The sequence below is a fragment of the Tenrec ecaudatus genome, chromosome 16 (assembly GCF_050624435.1).
Source record: "Tenrec ecaudatus isolate mTenEca1 chromosome 16, mTenEca1.hap1, whole genome shotgun sequence".
Taxonomy (NCBI): domain Eukaryota; kingdom Metazoa; phylum Chordata; class Mammalia; order Afrosoricida; family Tenrecidae; genus Tenrec; species Tenrec ecaudatus.
This window is the reverse complement of record NC_134545.1, coordinates 7,943,290-7,966,641: the sequence shown is the minus strand read 5'-3', so window position 1 is coordinate 7,966,641 and position 23,352 is coordinate 7,943,290. Positions and strand designations below refer to the sequence as shown.

The 23,352-nt window shown below is 49.9% G+C and overlaps 1 protein-coding gene across 1 annotated transcript in view; it reads right to left on the bottom strand.

The window, feature by feature from the left end:
* The window catches only part of CUX2 (cut like homeobox 2), an 89,707-nt gene that overhangs the window by 39,122 nt on the left and 27,233 nt on the right, over window positions 1-23,352 (bottom strand). Inside the window, exon 2 of the mRNA XM_075533892.1 lies at window positions 7,945-8,023. Coding sequence (XP_075390007.1) covers window positions 7,945-8,023 — 79 coding nt within the window. The remainder of the gene's footprint in view (window positions 1-7,944; window positions 8,024-23,352) is intronic.

Sequence of the window (23,352 nt, the reverse complement as noted above, 5' to 3'; positions counted from 1 at the left end):
CTGGCTAGACATTTGGAACTCAATTCATTATCATTGAGTCAATTCTGACTCAAAGTGACCCCCTAAGACAGTAGAACTGCCCCTGTGGGTTTTGGAGACTAAATCCTTACGGTAGCAGAAAGCCTCATCTTTCTCCCTTGAAGCAGCCAATGAGTTTGAACTGTTGACCTTGGGTTAGCAGCCCGCTTTGTCACATTAGACAAAACCATAAAAAACTTTCTCATTACTTCCCTCGATAGAAATTCTAGATGGTTTGAAATTCTAAATTTTTAAAAGTTAAGGTCCTCAAAGCACTAAAAAAAAAACCCTTTAACTCTGAGGTGAGAAAAGGCTTTAAAATATGACTCGAAGCCCAGAAGTCATACAGCAAAGACTGATCAAATTCCCTTCTTGATACAAGCATTTTTCCCCGACTGCGCACTGTGCACCAGATATGCATGACACCATGAGCAACATTAAAAAAGCAAAAGGCACATTGGAGAGAGCTGTGTAAACCAGGACATTGCTAATATTTACAGACGATCTACAAAGCAGTAAGAAAGGAATCTAACTTCTGAAGGAAAAATGGACCAGGATATAGACCAGCAATGTACAAAAGGAAAACAAAGGTGAAGAGTTCATGACACAGGAAAAGATGATTTCGAGTAACTGCAGGGCCACAAGGTCAGCAGTCAGAATCTACCGCTCACTCCTCGAGAGAGAGAGAAAGCTGAGACATCTGCTCCGGTAGAGGTGTGCAGCTTTGGAAACCCTAAGGGGCGGCTCTACTCTGTCCTTTAGGGTTGCTCTGAGTTGGCAGTTGAGTTTGAGGTTTGTTTGTTTTTGTAAATAAAGGAGTACAGCATATATTAGCTATATATATGTATATTAATTATTCTTTCTGACCAATGGTGGTGCTTATATTACCTTCCCCCCAGTTTTCTTCCTCACCCTCAGCACTATAGTACAACACCAGTAAGTTGTGGGGCCCAAGCACCTGAACATGACTAATCTTGGAGATGGTACTGGCTAAGGGACGATCCAGCTACAGCACAGACCGTCAGACAGGGCACACCCCAGCGTTTCAGGATGTGCAAGTCTTAAGAGGGCACAGAGATGCCCAGGGCAGGTGAGAGGAAGCAGGATTCAGACTGGTCCATGCTGAAAGGACAAACGGTTTGAAAAAACTGCTTGGAAAAAAGGTCAGGAAGAACAACAACAAAATGCTAGCAAGGCTTTCCTGGCAGGCAGCGTTTCCTGTCTAGCTGGGTTCTCCAAACTTTCCACAGAATGCACATACTACTTTCATAAGGCAGGGAGCCATGTGAAAAACAGAAACACTGTAGGGAGGTTTCCTTGTCCACAGACACAGTCACCCGTCCCCTAAAAACCTCAGTCCGAGACAATGAATCGATCTCGCACCATCAACGGCAGATGCTTGTGACGCTTCAAGCTCCCGTGCTCAGCGCCTGATGGCAGCTGCTGCAACAAAGCTTCATGCACTGTGCACTGTCCCCTCACATCGCCCCGTTATTATCCCCTTTCTACAGACTCAGAAACTCGAGCTCAGAGAAGGCAGGGCCCACAGCTCCAGAGCAACTCGGTGGGTATCTGGGAGCCTGAAGCCATGCTCAAGAGCCCAATCACCCTGCTGACCACCCTCGCCCGGCTGCAGGAAGCGTGGGGGCTGCAATTGGGTTTTTAAGAGCAGAAGGGCAACAAGGAAAAGACACTCACCTCTCCCTCCTCCTCTCCCTTCTCCCTCAGGAGCAGTGTCATCCGCCTGCCCCCACCCTCACTCCTTCCTTGTGTGGGGTTTTCCCCCTTGGAGTTTTCCCCTGCCTTTTAACGAATCACTCACTTAAAAGGTTGGCTCTCGGAAGCCCAGGTCGGTACCTAGTGACTCTGTGAGCACGATCAAGCAGCCAGCCATCCCCGACATGCAAGTCAGAGAGGTTTAAATCAAATCATCCTCGACAACAATGACATTAATTATGCTTTTAACACGTTTTACTGCTTTTTTTTCTTTCTCTCACTTCACGCCACATCTGTGTGAACAATATCCAAAAGATTTACGGTTTTCTTTCGTAATTACAGACATACAGGCTGCACACTTATCAAAATACTTGCTGAGCCATCACGCTGTATTGCTTTCTCCGCCAAAGATTTGTGTTGGCAGCAGTCACTCAGAACAAAATTGTTGAATCAGGACTTGTGTGGCTTCGGAGGGGTCGGGGGCTGGGGGTGGGGAGCGGAGGAGTTTGACAAATAATTCGCCTGTCAAGAAATAGACAAACAGGAGCAAGCGCATCCTGCCTCGTTGCATCAGGAGCATCATTTTTACGAGGGGTGGCAGTGCTGGTGGTGGTGGCGGCAGCGGTGGCTGGGGCAGGGAAGAGGGACAGAGTGGCAAAGCTCGAAGCGCCCCAAACACATCTGACATTTGGTTCTCGTGTTGGGGAATAAAATTTAATGAGAACAAAAATATGTCTTCCCAATTCCCCTAAGAAATCATTAAAACATTTTGTTATTCTTAAATGTCTCAAAAATGAATTAGAGGCCCTACCGGGGCCGTTTGTATGGTGCGCCTCCATCCGTTAACGCTCCTCATTCTCTGAATTGGTGACAGCTGGGGACCACTCACCCGCCCCCTCGCATTTTCTGGGAAGGAGAGCTGGAAAGCCAGACTCCTGGAGTCAGCACCGGGCTTAGAAAGACCTCCCTGTTCCTAGCGTATGCAAGCCTTCCAGAAAGTTCCACGCCAACCTGGGCGCTCTCGTGAACGCGCTTCACCAGTCCTGGCCCTGGGAAGATGAGCTTGAGAGGGAGCCCCAGATGAGTGCCCCCTTTTCCATCTGGGAGCTGAGTGCCCGTTTTCCTGAACTCGGCCTCCCCACCTCCACACACAGGGGCTCCCTGGGTTTGCGATGACAAGTGAGCTGATAATCAGGACCTGGCCAACTCTGCCAAGCTACCAAGGGTGAGACCTGAGTCTGCACCCATGGGTGGGTTGTCCCAGGTCTGGCAAGGGCCTTGCCTGCCACAGATACGTGGGACAAGGCACCCTAGGAAACTGCCAGTCTCCAGTCTCCTTTCTAATTCATCCAGTAGACAGGCATTGGACTGCTAACCACAAGGTTGGCGACTGAAACTTGCCAGCCACTCCTTGGGAGAAAGACAAGGCAGGCGACTCCAGAGACTTAGCATCTCAGAAACCGTACACTGGGTCAAAGTGGGTCGGACTTGACCTGGGGGCTGTGCGGTGGGCTGTTGGTTGGTACGGAGTAGGCGAGGACACTGGGTGTCACAGGCAGTTCATGATGGGCTGGTACATGAAAGGTAGGTGCTTGGAGCCCTCCAGATGTCTCTGTGGAAAGGCCTGAGGATCTGCCTTTGCGCAGATTACAGACAAGAACACCCTATGGGACAGTTCCACTCTGGAGCGCTGGGAGTACCTCGAGGCTGTGTGAGTGTGTGTGTGTGTGTGTGTGTGTGTGTGTGTGTGTGTGTGTCTGTAGAGGTGATTCCGTGGCAGTTAACAGCTGTGTCCTGGGTTCTCAAGATACACTTTAGTAGTAAGATCCAGTCCCAGACTTGTAAGGTTTTCCATCTCCTGGGGAAGCCAGACTCATACATGAAAGTGATGAGGGTCGCTAACTCTTCACTAAGCACCTACCATGCACATTCTGAGTGGACCAGGCTACTCAGCCCCCAGACTGTGTGAAGCAGCCTCGAGTGTTATTTCCAACTCATGACGACAAGACGGGGGCTCAGGAAAGGGAAGTAACTTGTCTGGGGTCACAGAGTGAGTGGTTTGAACCCGAGTCTGGCCCCAAAGCCTAGAAACACAGCCCTCTGAGTGCTGCCCCTGAAGCCCAGGTGTGGTACTGCAGAGCTCTGTGGAGGACGGGGTTGGGGGCCTCCAGGAAGAATCCCTGCATCTGTGCTGCGTCACCCTTCAACATTGCTTGCTGCTGACATTGTGGTCACCAAGCACTGAAAGCCCCAAATCCAAACTCACTGCCATAGAGTCGATTCCAACCCACAGAGACCATGTATGCCAGAGTAGAATGCCCTGTGGCATTTCTGCATGTTGTCCTGTTGCAATGCTAATGGCAGCACACAGGCCCATCTTTCTCTCAGCCACCTCTTTGTTAGCAAGCAAGTACTGAACCACTGTGCCAGCAGGACAGCACTGATGAGAAGGGCAACATTATCGGCAACAATGGATCACCTGAGAGCCTGGTCCAGGGGAGGGTGTCAGGGACCCTTACTACCAACAAAGCGTGGACCTCAAGCTTGAGGGATGCCTCCCTGGGTTTTCCCCATCAGCTCGGACCACATTCCCACGGCCAAGCCATTCCTTGAAGAGAGAACACATGCTGAGCTCCTGAGGCCACGAGATCAGGGCCAGCAGGAAGTCACTGCAGCAGGATAGACAGTGATCTCAAAACAACTCGCCCGACCCTGAGCATGTGGTCTTCCCTTGGGGAAAAATAAAAGGTCTTTGTAGATGGCATTGAAGGACTTGGGTGGATGCTAAACCTAGTGACAAGGGTCCTAATGAGAGAAAGGCAGAGAGGGATTTGTGCCAGAGACAGAGATGGGAGTGATGTGGCCACGAGCCAAGGCGTGCTAGGATGCAAGCAAGGAAGGCTTCTCCCCAGGGTTCCTGGAGAGGCTGCAGTCCTGTGGGGATGCCGAGGTCTCACAGACTCGAGAGAGGACATTCCTGCTGCCATAGTCCCTCATGGCCATTCGTCACAGCAACCACAGGAAACGCACAGGTTGGGACTTGGATCCTCTGGGAACCTAGGCTGGGTCTCCCAGGGCACCGGACCTGCCCCCCTCTACCATGCCCATGGTACTTGTTACCAATTAGCCTGCATTTCTCTAACTGTAAGGTGGCTGAACACCCCCTAGTTGGCTTGAAGATACAATGAAGATTCCGAGTCGAGTCAGTAGGCAAGGAGCCGAATCTTCGAGTCTGCCTTCTCACCAGCTCCCACAGGAGGCTCTGCTGCTAGGCCAGGGACTGCACTCTGAGGAGCAGTGAGTGAGACTCCCCTGCTTGCCCAGCAGAGAGCTCTCCGAGGAGAAGATGCTGTCTGACTCCCTTAGGGCTGTGTAAGGAAGCACCGTGCTTCCCCAGTGTCTCCGGAAGATAGCACCCAGAGTCAGGGCCTGAAGGCTCCTGGGAGAGACTGTTGGTCTCTTCTTGCTTCTGGGGGTTCTGGGTGGTCCTTGGCTGTTCATCCTCCTGCACTTGGCTGCCTTCCCTGGGTCTCCGCGGAACTTTGCCTCTACATGTCATGACCTTCAACCCAGAGTGCTTTTATCTCAACATCCTGAAAAGGCCCTACCCCCATATAAGACCCAGTTCGGAGGTTTCAGGCAGCCATGAATCCTGGGAGGACACTACTCTGCTTACTATTGTTGCCCAAGGTGAGGGAACAAGGAACGTTCCCACCTAAATACAAAGACGCCCCCAGGTGACCTTGGAATCAAATACAAAGACCCCCATGGGTGACCTTGACATCACATGGAAACGTTCTCCATAGCTGGTGAAATAAGGAGCTCTGGTGGTCGGGTGGGTTATGTGCAGAGCTGCTAACCCCATGGTGGGAAGTTCAAACTCACCCAGTGCTTGCAGGAGGAAGGTAAGGTTTTCTACCCCTGTGAAGACTTCCAGCTTAGGAAACCCACAGAGGCAGTTCTACTTTGTGCTATGGGATCATTATCATTCGGAAGCAGTTGGAGGGCTCGGCAAAGGGGCCCCAGTGTGTCAGCATCTCACAAGGTCAGCAGTTGGACTACACTGGCTGCTCCTTGGGAGAAAGATGAGGTGACAGGCTCCCAGAAAGATTGACCACCATGGGTTCCTTAGGGGACAATCCTGCTCTGTCCTATAGTCTTTGAGGAGCCCTGGTGGAGTAGTGGATATGAGTTGGGCTGCTAATTTCAAGATCCGTAGTTCAAAACCACCAGCTGCTCTGCTCAGTGAGAGAACAATGAGGTTTCTACTCCCCCTAGAGTTACAACCTTGGAAATTCACAGGGACCGTTCTAACCTGTCTTAGAGTTGCTATGAGTTGGCATCGACTCGATGGCAGATCACTTCCCCTCTGGGGGTGGCTCCTGTTTCTGGGCCAACAAGTGAGACGACAGCAAGGGAACTTTTGTTCACCGCTTTCTAGACCAGACGGACCTACATGAGCCGTGTAGAGCTGATGCTCTCAAATGGTGGCACCAACAGACCCACTGGTGTCGAGGACACGTCCAGAAAAACAAATAGCAGTCCAGCCATTGGACGCGCGCACTGCAGTGGCATGCGGGACCTTTTCGGAGGTGTGCACCCTTTCCCACCCTCCTTTTTCCCCTTTAGCAGGTGTTCACTGTCCCCTAAGGGTCCCGTCTAATGGTCTGAGTTATTTTTGTTAGCGAATCCCACCCAGGTAAGTTTATAAAAGAGCACACTGCTCCAGGCTGACATTCTTTACTAGTGAAGCGAGTGTTTGGTGTTAAGTGGTCTTCCGGGGATGCTTTTGGTTTCGGGTTTAATGATGATCTCGGAGGCAGAGTTTGAGGGCGCATTCAGCCTCCATGGCTTCAGAAGTCTCCTCCCTGGAGTCTTTGATCGACATGTTCAGTAATAGTAGCTGGGCACCATCTAGTCTCTTGGTCCATCGGCTGTGCCTGGAGGCAACTCGCCACACGTGTATAGCCTCCTTCTCTGTTGCTCCAGATGAAATGAGACGGCTTGGATGGCTTTCTGCAAGTTTTTAAGACCCCATATAATAGACAAGGAGGCAGAAGAGAAACACTAAACAGGAGATTGGGCCATTCAACTAGGATGTCCCTTGAAACCATGGCCCTAAACCTCCAAACCCAGCAATCAAATACAATGAGACTTCTAGTTGTACAGAGGCAGCTTCAGCAGCTGGTCTTTTAAATGAAAAAAAGTTCTTTAACTGAGGGGAAATCCACTAAACATAAAATTAGTCACTTTAAAGTGGCTTTTCTTTCCTTCACTGTGTTCTGCAACCATCACTTCGATCTAAATGTACCAGAACATTCCATCCCCTCAAAAGGCAAATCCTAGACCCATTAAAGCATTAACTCTGTATCCCTCACGCTGACCCCCACCAGCTTCTGGCAAATCAAACCCTTGCTTTCTGGACATTTCATGAATACACGATATTTGCTGTCTGGCTTCTCTCACTTGGCATGCTTGCATGTTTCACCCGTGTACTGGCTTGCATCAGAAACCTGGCCCTTTTAAGGTGGACAGACCGCATCTTCTCTAGCCTGCTGGGCACTTGAGTCGTTTCCACCATTTATTCATTTTTTTATTGGGCTGCTAACTGCAAGGTCAGTCGTTCCAGACACCAGCTGCTCTGTGGAAGTAAGACGAGGCTTTCTGCTCCTGCAAAGAGCTACAGTTTCAGAAGCCCACAGGAGCAGCTCTGCTCTGTCCTATAGGGTCACCATGAGCCGCACTGACTTGATGGCAGTGAGCTGAGTGCATTGGCTGTAACTGGAATTAGGATGCACCTGCTCATTTGGGATTGGCGTTTGTTCCATGAGGTTTTTGAAGTTGGTTGAACAATGAGGGGAAAACATTGGCAGCCTCTCCCCAACACCTCTGCTAGCAGAGATCCCTGGCCATCTTCCAGCCTTTGCAGAGGTAGATGGGGCTCGAGCAGGTAGAACACTTGGCTCTCTAAGGAAGCCTAGGTCGGAGAACTCACCAGGAGACTATCCAAAACAGGCTCCCCAGGTGATGTCAGAAGGCAGTGGGGGAAAACTGGATGAGCAGCAGAGAGACCCATTTCACCAGACTGAGCCTTACCCTTCCACCCACAGAGAGCCAGGCGTCTCCCAGGATTTAGACATGATGCCCCGATCCCAATGCAACAATCCTGATGGCCATTGCTTGTCATTAATGATCCAGAGGGTCTCTTACCTGGGGCGTCAATTAACTGCTTGTACACGCTCAGGAAAGCCGCCTCTGCCTCTTGGCTCCTCTTGCTCAGGGCCACCACCTTTGGAAACAACAAGAGAAAAAACCCGGCCTAAGTTAAAATCTGATATGTTCTGGGGGGAAATGGAACCCTTCTGAGCAATACATCTTATTCCTGAAAATAAAATGCAAAAGTGAAAGGTTGCTTGTTTGTTTTTTTTATATGGTATCACGCAGCTTCAACACATAGAGGACAAGAGAGTTGCCTGAACCTGTTCCTGGCACACCGGACTGGAGGACTACCTGACTGACTGGATAGCCAGCTCACGCAATCATTCTCTTGTTCACGGAGTGTGCTGTGGCCAGGGAGAACGGAACTGGCTAGATGCCCATGGACCAGCCCTCCACAGAGGCTGAGTCTCTCCCACTGCTTGGTGTCCCTGCAGCCTCCAGGATGCTGGCATTTTGCTCTTGGTGGTCCAACCCCTTTGAAGCTGGTCCTCGCCAGCTCCTGACACCCACAGGCCACTATCTCCACAAATCATCCTACAAATGCCGAGGCACTTCCTTGGCTACGGGCCCTCGTCGGGCGGGGCAGACTATTCTTCTTGGCAACAGCACACCTCTCAGATGCTCGCTTCCTGAAAAACCTTGGCCCATCTATTTCCTGACCTCTCTCTCTCTGAGTTAGAAGGGGCCCTGGTGGCACAACGGTGAGGGCGCTCAGCTACGAACCAAGAGGTGGATGGTTGGAACACATCAGCCGCTCCCAGGGACAAAGATGCGGTGACCTGCTTCCCTAAAGGGTCATAGTCTAGGAAACTGTCCTATAGGGTCACTGAGATGGAATTGGTTGGATAGCAGTAGGTTTGGTGGTTTTAGGCTTTGGGGCATTTAGGGTTATGAGGAAGAAAGAGGGTGATCTGTTATAAAATTCTCCACCTAGCATGAAAGCTGGCACACAGTAGGTGCTCAGCTGGTGGCTGGATGACAAACCCTGGTGATTTGCATCCGTGAGAGGTCCTGTGGAGGAGGCCCTGGTGGTGTTGTGGGCTACGAGTTGGGCTGTGATCGCATGGTCGGCAGTTCGAATCTACAAGCCACTCTGAGGAAGACAGACAGGGCTTTCTACTCCTGTACAGAGGGACAGTCTCAGAAACTCACCGGGGAAGTTCTGCCCTGTCCTACTCTGTGAGTCAGCACTGACTCAATGGCAGTGCGATGTGTTGCTTTGAGAGCCTGTGCAAGGCCCTGTCTTGGCTCCTCTGCTTTACTCCCTGTCAGCAGGGGCCTTCCTGAGGTGACTGTTCGCTTGGCCAGCTGACCCAGGGGGCTCCCAGCACAGGTGAGGAGCCAGGTTTCCTGGGTTCAAATCCCTGCTCCGCCACTTACTAGCTGCATGTCCCCAGACAGGAAGGCCACTTCAAGTGGCAGTGGCTCTATTTTCCCATCTGCGGTGCAGTGAAAGGAGCACAGCTGCTGAGGAAGGGCAAGGCTGGAAAGTCAAACCCAACCGGCGGCTCTGCGGGGGAAGGAGCTGGTCACCTGCTCCCTTAGAGACATACATGGTCCCCAGGGCCATGAGGAGTCCAAATTGACTGCCATCCCCACCTGTCACATGGGGGTGTTAACACGGCATGCCTTCAAGAGGGCAGTGCCTGGAGATGGACGTCATGCACCGTAAAGCCGTGCTCCCCATCAGTGAAAATGAAGACCCTCAATACAACAAAACAACAAGACAAGCCCTTCAAAGGATGTTGGGAGCGTCGGCTGTGGGAAAGCCCTTTGAAAAGTCTCCCTGGAGCATCACTAGACTGTAGCCACATTCGTGTCTTGTTATGTCCAACCCCCGCCTTCTTGCCTGGGTAGCGGGGCAGGCTCTGCCAAGTGCTGGGCGAGAGCTACACTCTCTCTATGTTATTACAAAGCCTGCCCGAGGAGACCCGCCTGCTCCTCCACAGCAATGCAGCCTGGGAAAAAAGAAGGCGTCTCCTCTAAGTATGTGCTGCCCAATGTGGCCGCTGTGAGTCGCCTGTATTTACTGACTCCAAGTGTGGCAAGTTCCAATTGAGATGTGCAGCCAGTGTCAAATACACACCAGATTTCAGAGACTCGGCAGGAAGACCACTTTTTCATTCATAATTAATAATGTATTCTGTCGACTACACTGGCTTTCTACTGAGGACACATCAAAATGATAGTGTTTGGGATGTACTGGGTGAAATTAAATATATCATCAAAATTCATTTCACCATAACTTCTTATTCTGTTTTTTGTTTTAAAAACTTGGTAAAACTGTGGCGACCAGAAAATGTGACGTTACATCGGCAGATGCATTTTCCTTCTGATGGTCAATGTGGCGTGAAGGGTCAGCAAGGCCCAGTTAGAGTATGTTGAGAATAGGTGTGGAGAATGTGAATCAGGGAGCCCTCGTGGTATAATGGTTATGAGTTGGGCTGCTAACTGCAAGGCCAGCAGTTCTAAGCCACCAACCAGCCCTACGGGAGAAAGATTATAGCTTTCTACGCCTGTAAAAAGTCACAGTCTCAGAGAGCCACCGGGGCAGTTCTACCCTGTCCTATAGGGTCATTATGAGTCAGCATTAACTCGATGGCAGAGAATTTGTTTCCTTTTTGGTATGGATGCAGAACATATGATTTTAATCACAGTCAGTTAGGAAAGCTTCTTCTGGTTATTCTGAGAACTGGTCTCTTGTTTAGTAGACACGCACTTCCTCAACACTGTCTTTGTGTCGTGAGACTTACAGTCCAGTGGGAGACCAACACAAAACCGAAGTCCCCGGATAATTCTTTAATGGCTGGAGCTGACCATTTCAAAGGACACATGCAAGGGTCTTCAAGGCTGTGGCAGTGGGGTACAGGCTGGGTGGACCATCAGAAACTGATTCTCGGAGAAGCAACAGCAAAGTGCGGGGGTGAAAAAGAATGTTCTAGAATCTAGGCAAAGGGAAAATAATCTCTAGGTGGGGGCAGATTTTTATTCTTGCTGAGATGGACAGGACCCAGTTCCTGCTCAAGAGACTATTGGTGGCATGGAACCAACTTGAAGCAAACACTGGAGTCTGCTGCTAGGAGGGAGACTTATTCGGAACTTGCAGGGCCTCGCAGCTACAAGAGTACTCATGCGTACGACATAGAACACTGACCATATGCAGCCACTGTTGGTCGTAATGAAGACCACTGTACGTGGACGTGCCAACTGAGCTCAGGGGACTGTTCTCATCCTTGTAGACAGACGAGGAAATAGGCTACACAGCGTGCCCAAGGTCACTCAGCGCCAGGACTCAGCATGTCTGGGGAAAGGGGTGGGTTCTGATTGCTGTTCTGAACCCAGGCACAGACCCCCTTTCCTCTGGGAAGAACACCTCCCCAGTCAGTGGGGCCAGCCACTCAGACCTACAAGGGCACAGTTGGGGGGCTGCACAGGACAGAGACTGTTGAGCTGCCCAGGGGCCCCATGGAAGCCACAGGAGCACAGCAGAGAAATGTCAAAGGCAGGCTGGTGGAACAGCAAAGGCCCCATTTCCCAGCCATCCATGCTGAGCGCACGTGGCAGCTGGAATTTGGAGATGGGTAGAGAATGTTCCAGTGGTTTTTAAGGAATTCTTGGCAGGCATAGGGGTGGGTGCCTAAAAAATATCTTCACTGCTCCCTAGCCTTGCCCCCAGCCCCTGCTGCTTGACCTTCACAGAGCTCATCTGTCCCACCAGAAACTATGCTGTCAAGGTGCTAGCTGCTAGTCACAGGGGCTCTTCCACACTGAGCTGGGCTCTAAGTGAGAAGCACAGGATTTTGAAGACTTTGAATGTCAAGTCTCTCAAATTTTAACAATTATGTGCTGAAAGGAAACACATTATTAAACGCACATTTATCTGTTTCTTTTTACTTTTTTGGATGTAGCTACAGGAAATTTAAATTATATATGGGACTTGCAGTCTTCTTTAGTGAACATTCTTGAACTAGACCAAGGGACTGTGTGGAGTCCTTGGGCCAAATATGGCCCTCCACCTGTCTGTGTAAATAAAGCTTTAATGAAACACAGCCATGTTGTGATAGTGGCAGAGTTGAGTAGTGCTGACAGACTCACACTGTGGACTGCAGACCCTGAGATATTTACTACCTGGCCCTTTTGGGAAGAGGTTTGTTAATGCAAATTAGAGGGTCATCTAATGGCTGGACAATGTTTGCCAAAGCACAATTGGAAAAACATTATGGACTGGCACCCAGTTCGAATCCCTTCATGTGTCAGGCTTCCCATAGTTGTCATGGCTCTCCAAGATTCTTCCCTGGGGGGGGGGGGGGTGTTGGGGGTGGTGGTGGTGATGTCCTAGCTTCTTCCATTGCATCTTAGAGCAATGGCTCTGGGCTGCTTTCAGAAGGTCCTACATTCCTGAGGGTGTCATTTAGGGTGGGGTCTAATGACAGGAAGTATCTCTCGGCCTCAGTTTGTTCATCCATCAGCGGGGAAAACAATCTTAGCCTAAGAAGCGGAGTGTCTAATACATGGCCGCACCCTATGTTTCCAATAGAGCGGACAGTCCTTGCTCCGACCATATCTCTCCCAGGACCTGCAATCCTGGCCCCCAGAGCAGGTGAACCTAAAGGCTGTGGGGTTCTGCCTCCCGGCTGTCCTCCCCCCTACAGACGGGCAGGGGGAAAGTGTCAGAACCAGGGATCCGCCTGGTGGCAGATCTCTGAAGGCCATCTGGGGAAAGAGGAGGGGGAGAAGGTGGCGGCGGCCAGCTAGAGACACTCTTAAGAAGGTCACTATCAGAAATAGCTCGGCGTCTGACGGAGCACAAGACATTTATACCACCTGCTGGTCCCCGAGTGTGAGAACAACGGGTGGGGAGCTGGGCAGACCCTCAAAGGGAAAAGGTCCTTTGAGGCGTCTAGCTCGGGTCTGTCAGGCAGTTGAAAATGGCAAATCTAAGGGTCTCTGAGGCCACGTGCCTCTCAGTTGTGTGAGTATGTGGTGCCAACCCCTGTCTGTTGCTTTTGGAGGGCTGCTTCCAGTCAGGTCCGGTGACAGCAATCGGAAACTTGCCGAGTCTGGTCTCTGCGGACAGAACCCACCCAGCAGTCTGAGACCTGAGCCCCTCACTGCCCATTCCACTGAGGAAGCCAGGATTGTTGGTGGTAGACCTCCAGGGGTGGTCCTCGAGCTGGACCCTAGAATCTGAGCCGGTGTGCGAGAAACAGGGGCCTTCCCGGCAAATGTGCTCACTCTCAAAATCTGCCAGTGAAATCTATCTCTGAGGATCTGAAGCTCACTTTAACCTGGGGTATCCCGATATGTATTTGGCCACAGAATAGTTTTCTTCAGGGAATACACCTGGATTCTGGGTCCCGTGGGGGCATACTTTGAGAACAGGCCCCCCTGCAATGGGGTCTTGGGTTCCTGAAATGGCGGGATGCTGGAAGAAATCAGGGGCTGCAGGGAGGGAAGCTGGGTGAGATGCAGAGACAGAGGTGTCGACTGGGAGAGGTGTCCTGGAAGCCTGGCTCTCCCTCTGGGGCCTGTAGCATAGAGAGGAAAGGGGTCATAGGGAGTGAGGGGGGCTCCTGGAGAGTAAGGGGGTTATGGAGAGTTGGAGGCGTAGAGGAGGGGAGCATTAAGGAGGGCAGCATGGGACAGGGGCTCAGAGTGGAGGGGGAGCCTAGAGTTGGGGTGTGGTGCTAAGAGTGGGGGACATGAAATGAGAGGGTAACAAGAGTAAGAGGGCATGGGTACATGGTAGAAGGGTGGACTCTGGGGCCATGGGGCAGAGCTGGTGGGGAGGTGACCGGCCCTGTCCATCTACGGTAGAGTTAGAAGTTAGAAGAGGGTGCAGTCAAGATAACCAGCCAGTGAATGTCTGATCTAAGATGCCATGAAGGCTAAAGGGGAAGGTGAGTGGGAAAGGAGACCACTCAGGGGACCTACCCGAGGAGAGTTCCCTATGAAGCTGAAGAACTTTCTGGCTGTTATGTTGCCTGGAATTTATGTATTCTGGACCATAAAGATTCCAGAAGTGGGGGTGGACCAGGGGTGGAGGGTGAAAATTCAAGGAGGTTCAACTTGACTCAAAATGGGCTGCCTTATAAGGTAATGAGCTTCCCATCACGGGAGGCATCCAAGTGAATTACCATATGCCTATAGACTGTAAAGTATCTGCACATGAGGGAGGTTTGGCTAGACTACCCAGAAGGCTCACTTACTCCAAAGATCCTTTTCTGGATAGTAGCATTCTGGTTTCTTACTATCTGTAATATAGGGATAATAATAGATACCTTTTGGGGCCGATGTGAACCTTACTATTGTCCATAGTAATGGCAACTATTGAGATTGGACTCTGTGCTAAGTGTGTGATCTTAACTCATCAAATCCTCATGACCCTTAGAGGAAGGGAACTCACTAGCCTCATTCCACAGACAAAGACACAGGCACAGAAGCATTGGGAGGTGGGATTCCATCTGACCCAACTTTGTCTGGACTGGCTTGCTGGTGGGTGAAACTCTGAATTCTGGAGGGGGCGAGTGGGCCGGCAGGGAGGAGTGGCAGTCTTTGCCCCAGGGCCCACACGTCATGGCCACCGGTATCGCTGTGGGCCACCAGCCAGAGTTCCCTTCCCAGGTGAGTACCCAGCCCCTCTCTGCCCTGAATCATTGATGTGGCTGAGCAAATGGGAATTACAATTTAATGCTGGGGCTTAAATAAGAAATGAGTTTGGCTTTTGTTTTTGGTAGATGTTGTTAATCTGGGCTCCTGGCTCTGCATGCATGGGGCAGCAGGCTGAGGTCCTCTTGGCCTTCTGAGATGAGAGACATCTCTTGGAGGGTCACCAGGGGAGGGGGTCCCCAGAGAAGTCCTGGATCCTACCCTCAGGAGCCAGCACAGTAGGTGCTCAATGTCCGCTGAGGGACAAGGGTCGCTGTTTGTGTGTCATCCTTGGGGTGCTCCTAAGACTAAAGATGGACTGGCTGAAGTGGGAGTTCTGGCTCAGAGATACCAGGAAACGCACTAGACATCTGATTTGAACTTGAGTCTTATTTGAAGGTATGCTTTGCATAGTCCTCAGCGAGGACTGACACCTCTGAACTCACAGTGTCCATCCACATGGGATGCTGATGGGCTGGGGTGGTGTTATCTCAGCGCTTCCTCCCTACCCTCACCCTCAGGCTCAGCATTTGCAGGGCAGACCTGGCATTACAAAACAGACCAAAATTATGTCCGTGAACTGCTAACACTGTGTGCCCTGTCAGACATGTCCCACGAATCCATCTTCTTAGCAGATTTCAGTGGAGCGTGTCCTAAGGGTGGGCACTGTTCTGAACACTCAGTATCAAAGCCTTGCCTGGTGGGGCTGACACTTCCAGTGGCAGAGGTGGCAATCGTGTGAGGGTAGAGAATGTGGGTATGTGAACAAGTGCAAGGGCGGAACATCAAGCAGGGAGGAGCCTAGGAGTGGGCGTTGCAGAGCAAGCGAGGTCTCTTGAGAGGGAGACGCTTGCAGACTCGCAGGAGGGGTGGGAGGCAGTATGTGGAGATCAGGAGTGTTCCCAGCTGGTGCAAAGGCCCTGGGGTGGAAGGTGTTCAGCTTATCTGAGCAACAGCAAGGAGGCCAGTGTGGCTGGAGAAGGTGAGGAAGAGGAGGAGGGGAGGGAGTCAGGGCTGAACTCTGCGGGCCACAGTAAGACCCTGGGGATTTCCTCTGTGTGGGATAAGGAGTCACAAGAGGGCTTTGAGCAGAGGGGCACGAACTGACACACAGTTTAGGATCACTCTGGCAGCAGAACATTGTCTGCAGATGAGCCCTCGGGATGAAAGACACTCAGAACACACCTGAGGGAGAGCTGCCTCCTCAAAGTAGAGCTGACCTGACTGATGTGGATGAAGCAAAGCTTCTGAGACCTCCATTTGGTGATGGGCACACGACTCTAAATGAGACAAAAGCGCTGTACACACCCTCTACTAACAGAACTGTGGAATGTACATAGAACAGATTTAGGAAAAATGGAAGTCATCAAAGATGAAAGGGAACACAGAAAACTCAATATCCTAGGCACTGGTGAGCTGAAATAGACTGGTCTTGGACATTTTAAAATCCAACAATCATATGGTCTACAAGGTCAAGAATGACAAATTGGGATGGACAATAGAAAAGTAGGTGAAGGGAGACATCGGTCAGTGTAAGACATGACAAGATAATAATAATTTATAAATGATCAAGAGTTCATGAGGAAGGGAAGGTGGGGAAGGGAGGGGAAAAATGAGGAGCTGATAACAAGGGCTCAAATAGAAAGCAAATGTTTTGAGAATGATGATGGCAACAAATGTACAAATGTGCTTGACACAATGGATGTATGGATGGATTATGATAAGAGTTGTATGAGCCCCCAATAAAATGGCCCCCCCAAAAAAGAATGACAAATTGAAGATGAGAGATGTTTGCATTCCTCATCAAAAAGAAAATGTAAAGCTCAGTCCTGAGTGCAATGCTGTCAGTGACAGGACAAGCAAGGCCAGTTCATACAACTATTACTCAAATGTATGCACCAACCACGAATGCCAAAAGACGAAGAGATTATGAAAAAATCACCAATGTCTGCAGTCTGAAATTGATCAAACATACAATGAAGATTTATCAATAATTACTGGTGATTGGAATGCAAAAGTTGGGAACAAAGGCAAAAGAACGGTAGCTGGAAAGTGTGGCCTTGGTGATACAAAGGGCGCCGATGATCACGTGATCGAAATTTGCAAGACCAATGACTTATTTGCAAGACCGATGAATGTTCATTTCCAACACCATTTTTTTTTCATGCAACACAAACAGTGACTACACATGTGGAACTCACCAGATGGAATCAAATTGCCTACATCTGTGGAAGGAGACTCCGGAAAAGCTCAGTAGCATCCGTCGTCAGAACAAGGCCGGGGACGACTGTGGCATGGGAGCAAGTTCTGCTTGCTCGTATGCAAGTTCAGGTTGTAGTTGAAGAATATTCAAACAGGACCACGAGTGCCAAAGTACGACCTGGATTTAGAGACCATCTCAAAGACAGATCTGATGCTTTGGCCATTAATGACCGAAGACCAGTTGAATTGCGGAACGACATAAAAGATGAGGTAGGAAAAAGGTCATTAAAATGACAGGAAAGAGGGTGGGGGGAGTGGGGAGGGAGAGGAAAAAAAGAGGAGCTGATGCGGAGGGCTTAAGTGGAGAGCAAATGCTTTGAAAATGATTAGGGCAAAGAATGTACGGATGTGCTTTATACAATGATGTATGTATATGTAAGGATTGCGATAAGAGTTGTATGAGCACCTAATAAAATGTAAAAAAAGAAAAGAGGAGAAAAAATGATTAGGGCAAAGACTGTACAGATGTGCTTTATACAATGATGTATGTATATGTAAGGATTGCGATAAGAGTTGTATGAGCCCCTAATAAAATGTTTTAAAAAAATGACAGGAAAGAAAGAAAAGCACAAAGCAGAGGTTAAAAGAGTCATTGAAGCAGGCCCTTAACGTACAGCAGCTGAGCAGAAGATTCCAAGGGGAAGCTGGAGAAGACCGAGTAAAGCGGAATAACGGAGTGTGCAATGACCCGGAGCTAAAGACGAAGAGGGAAGAACACACTTAGCATGTCTCAAGCAGAAAGAACCGGTGAAAAATTCAACACCTAAATCACAAGGAAAAGTTAAGAGAAAAAAAGAAGTTGCAATATTGAAGGACATTATGGACAAAATATTTAATGACCCAGGAAGTATCAAAAAGGAGCTGGAAGGATCAAAAGGGACATCAATGAGAAGGCATTACATTTTAACCAGACTACATCTGCCATAATCGCCTTTACAACATGCTCTGCCTGGTCATAAGTCTCCCTTTGGGCCATTTTAAAATTGTTTCATTAAAAAATGTTTTGTTTTCGATTGAGGCTTTTCTATGTTTTATCTAGTCGTTGTTAGTTTTTCTTTTTGCTTCCTGTTTGTGCTTTGCATGATTTTCTGTGTATGAAATCCAGGATAGGAAAAGCTATAGAGACAGTTACTGGATGGAAAATTACCTAGGGGCATGGCAGGGGAGGATGGGCGAAATGGGGAGCCAGTAACAATGAGCACAGAAGACAATGTTCTGAACTGGATCATGGTGGTGATTGCCCAACTCTTCTATGACTGAATGCTTAAATTATATGATATGTGAAGAAGATGCCAACTCAACATTTTCTTTAAAAGAAGAAAAAGGAAATGGAAGGAATACACAGAATCACTGTATCAAAAAGAATGGATCGAGGTTCAACCATTCAAGAGGAGCATGCCATTAAGAACCAAGGGTGTGAAAGCAGTCCAAGCGGCACTGAAGGTACTGGGCAAAACAACAAGAACTGAAATAACAACCAGAGCCTCAGGAGTTAAAGGAATCCCAACCGAGATGTTTCAACAATCAGATACCATGCTGGAAATGCTCACTTGTTTATGTCAAGAAATTTGGAAGACCTAGTCAACCAACTGAGAGTCATCCATCCTTGGGGCCATTCCAAAGAAAAGTGACCCAACAGAATGTGGGCATTACCGAGCAATATTACTGATATCATCTGAAAATAAAATTTTACTGAACATAGTTAAAAACAGTTGCAGTAATACATTGACAGGGAACTGCCAGAAGCTCAAACTGGATTCAGAAGAGGGCATGGAAGAAGGGATATACTTGTTGACGTCGGAGAGATCTTGGCTGAGAGCAGAGAATACCAGAAGGGTGTTTACTTGGATTTAATTGGTCATGTAAAGTCATTTGATTATGTGGATCACAAAAAATTATGGATAAACTTGCAAAGAATGGGAATTCTAGAATACTTACTTGTGCTCATGTGGAACCTGTATGTAGATCAAGAAGTTGTTGAAACAGAACAGGGGATCTATTGCAATGGTCTAAAACCAGGAAAAGGTAGGTGTCAGGGCTGTTTCCTTTCACCAAAATTATGCAATGTACATGTTGAGGAAATAATTGGAGAAGCTGAACTATAAGAAGAAGACTTCAGCATCAGGATTAGAGGATGGCTAATTAACGTAACCGGCGATATGCAGATGATATAAATTTGCTTGCTGGAGCAAAGAAGATTGAAGCACTTGCTGATGCAGCTCAGATTACAGCCTTCAGGATGGATTATGCCTCAACACAAAGAAAACAAAATCCTCACAATTGAACCAGTAAGCAACATCAGGATAAACACAGAGAAGAGTGAAGTTTTCCAGGATTTCATTGTACTTGGATCCACAAACAATGCCCATGGGAGCAGCAGCTAAGAAATCAAGATGCATTGATGGCAGTGGGAAAATTTGCTGCAAAAGACCTCTTTCAAGTGTTAAAAAGCCATGCTGTTTTCAAGAATTTCGCGGTATGTGAAAGCTGGGCAATGAATAAGGAAGGCAGAGGAAGAACTGAAGCCTCTGAAATATGGTATGGCTAAAGAATACTCAATATACCACAGGCAGGCCAAACAACAAACCCACCTGTCTTGGAATCAGTACAGCCAAAATGTTCCTTAGACTTGAGGATGGCGAGACTTTGTCTCACGTATTTGGATAGGCGATCAGGAGGGACCATGGAGCAGGACATCACGCTTGGTAAAGTGGAGGGTTAGCAAAAGGAGAGAAAGACCCTCTATGAGATAGATGACACCGGGGCTGCAACAATGGGCTCGAACTTGGCAATGATGGTGAGGCACCGAGCTGGGGAATTCTTTGTTCTTTTGTATGTGGGGTAACTATGAGTCAGAACTTATCCCATGGCCCCTAACAAATGCAACTAACAACGCTGGCTGGACTGAGGGGACTGGTGGAATCAGGGAGACCAAGGAGTGGGTACTGCAAAGGTCTGGGCAGGAGATGAAGCTGGCTTGGAGTAGGGAGGAGGCCCTGATGGGGAGCTAGGATATATTCTGAAGGCCAGTCACTGGACCTGCGCCTTGGGGACACTGACTGGAGTAAGTAAGAGGAAGGCAGGGGTCGAGGCTGGCTCCCCAGGTTGGGGCCGGAACAATTGAACTTGTCAAATGGCTGCTACTATGACGTCCTCCTCCCTTCTGGCCAGAACAGGGCTGGGGAAGGGGTGGACTGTCAGTTGAAGCAGAGTCAATGGACCCAAGAAGGAGCTAAGGAAGGGATTTAAGTGACTCTCTGAGCTTGCCCTTTAAACAAGGGGATGACCTCTCCTAGGTAGCCCAGTGAGTGGGTGAGCCTTGTTCAATGAGAATGGTGGCTTTCTGGAGAGAGGACAGAGATGGCAGTCAGTGGTGATGACCTCAGCAGAGACTGAGGTGACAATGGGCACATTGGGAAACAGCCACGATCACCAGCAGCCACAGGACACCAGTCGGGACCTTCCCCTAGCGCCCTCAGAGGAAGCCAGGCCTTGTACCCAGACCGCCTTCTAGAACGTCGAGAGAATGAATGCTTGTGGCGTTCCTGGGAAGGGGAGCTGCTTCTAACCCAGCTGTGCAATGATTTCAATTTAGTTAAGCAGAAAGACAGAGAGACACTCTCCTCTCCGTACACCACCCCGGCTGGCCACCCTGAAGTTAACCAAAGACCCATCAAGGCGGAGAGGGTCCACTCAGGTTCCACTTGAGGCCGGAGAGGCAGGTCTGCTTGGAGAGAGCAGGAGGTCGGGCGGGAGCTGGGCAACACGGTGCAATTTGATTCTAATATTTGCAATTATTCTCAGGCTAAAAATAAGGCAGAGAGCGAGTGTTTCCAAATGTCGGCACTAATGAACACTTTCTTCTCCAACTACACTCAGACCCCCATGCACCGCTGTCAGGCACCCTGATATTCTGGGGCGACGTGCTCACAAGCGGAGCAGGAAGAAAAGGTTCCACAAGCCGGGGGCTGGCAGGCCTGCTAGGAGCAGCAGTGTAATCGTCAATTACGTCCAATCACAAACTACTGATTTTATAATTATCAAATGAAGTTCTAACTCCTCACCTCTGCTCAGCAGCAACGCGGATAATCTCTCAGTTCAAAAAGGAAGCCTTTCCCTCTTTATTCTACTCCCTCTCTCTCTCTGCCCGTGCTCCCTCTCTCTTATGGGGGGTAGTTTTTCCCTTTTTTCCTGCAGGTCTCCACATAAGACTGAATTTAAATGGCTTGTCACTCAAAACAAAGGGGAACCACTCATTAGTAATTCACCAGCCACCTGAGCAGGCTGCCTGTTTTCCTGCGAGCGGGCACGCACCGGGGCACACACATCATTTTTCTATTGTTAAAATTGCATAAGCTGGAGCTTTTTTTTTAGCAGCCAACACACAATTTCGCCTCTCTTCCGAGGGCTCTCGGCATAAAAGGGACAGGAGGCTTTCTTTAGTGTTTTACAAATAAATTTTGCTCTGGGGGTATTTAATAAAAAAACAAAAACCACCTCATCAAGGCGTTGCTTATAGCACAAGCCAGGAAGCAATCAATTACTCTGTGTGTGCTCGCGAGCAGCGGCCAGGAGCCGGTGGGTGGCAGGCTGGAGGGGCGCTGATGCAGGAAGCTGCCACTCAGGCTCCTTTTCCTGGGTGCTGGACCCCTCTGTGGCCAGTTTTCTGTGTGTGTGTGTGTGCTGGTGACACCAAGAAGGTGGCGACCTTTAGGGGTGAGGGTGGGGGCAGGTGGCACCTCGGGAATGGGAGGCTGTCCTCAGCTCTGCCCCTCCCATACCCGACCCCCTACCCAGGACCTCTGTCACTTGACCTTCCAGCTGCCTTATCCCAGGGGGACGAGTCCCAGACAGATCCCCCTGCATCTACTTTGTGCCGCATCCCCAGCCCCAGTCCCCTTTTGCCAAGAGCTTAGTTCTGCCTGATTATAATCATAATACCTTCCCACTTTCCTTGAGAGCTTTTTATAGCTGTACAAAAAGACCTTCATGGAAACGAGCACATCGGAGCCTCAAAACATTCTCGGGGTGACCCAAGGCAGGAGTGGGGGGTAGTTCTTGTTTGGGGTCCACAAGGGAGGGTCCGAGTACGGTAGGAACTGGTCTTGGAGGATTCTGAGCCCTGAGTGGCAGGAGATTTGTAGCTGGAAACCCGAGTGACCTCACCTCCCGAGGTTTGTTCGAGGTTTTCAATTTGGGGTGCTTTAGAACAGACACCAGCTCACCCTGAAACATCCCTTCGTCACTGCAGTGTTCCGAGTGGGGGAGGAAGCCGACCAGAGGACCCTGAGGAGCCACAGCGGGTCTTTGCCATGGGTGGCTGTACAAAGGTCCCTGAAAGACAACAACACCGGGGATGCTGAAACGCTTCCGCCTGGTTCGGCCCTGGTGGCTGTGCGACCTTGTGCATTCATCAAAACTCACGGGTGGAGCCACACTCAGCGTGAAACCCTGCGGCGCTAAGTCGCGTCCAGCTCCCGGGCACTCTGCTGCTTACCAAACAGCACTGCTTCCAGGGTTTTCCCCAGTGTCCTCCTCCCAGACTTGGGGCGGAGTTGGAGGGAGGTGGATGCCAGCCTAATGGTTGAGAGCACACCAGGTGTGCCACCACGGAGATGGGGTTCTGGCACCAAATCGTGTATGAGGGGGCTTCAAAAAGTTCGTGGAACACTTCCAGTACATTGGACAGGTATCCATTCTTCCACACCAACGTGTGGACGTCACCTCACAGAAATGCTGGCTTCATCGACCATAACAACACATTCACCGATGCCCGCTGTTCATCACGGGGGAGACCGGGTGTGTGTCAGGCCTCACGTGGGAATTCCCTGTACATCTGGTGTTGCTGAGTGCTCGGGCAGCAAACAAACTTGGCAGCTCACGGAAAGGCTGGAGTTTTGAGTCCACCCAGAGGAGCTGTGGAAGAAACTCCCAGGCGACGATTTTGAAAGACTCCACTGCGGGGAAGCAAGGGGGCATGGCTGTCCTCTGACCCTCAAGGGGCCGGGGCGGGGCTCCAAGAGGTGAGCTCAACCAGACAGCAGCCGGTTCTGTCTGTTCTGCAAGCCTCAACACGCTCTAAAGAATAAAGTCTATTAAAATAATGAGACAAAAATGAGGATCCCCGTACAAAACCACTTGCTATGTGCCAGACACTGTTTTAAACACCCACCATGTTAATGCACCTAGTCTGTACAGCACCCTCATGAGGCTGAATGGCCATCAACCCTGGAGAAACCATCAGAGAGGTAGAGACTTGCCCAAAGGCACACAGAAAGTGGCTGAGTCAGAACTCAGGCCCCACGAGGTCAGGCTCCCCGGGTGTGTGCTTGTGACTGTGCGAGCAATGGGATCACACAGGTGGCTGGGGTGTTACCAACGCCTCCCCCACCCTGCCAGGCCCTGCGGACACTGTAATTCGTGCAGGCTTCACAGCCAAGGCATTAGAGCAGAGGCTGAGATCCAGGCCCAGATGCACCCACAGACACA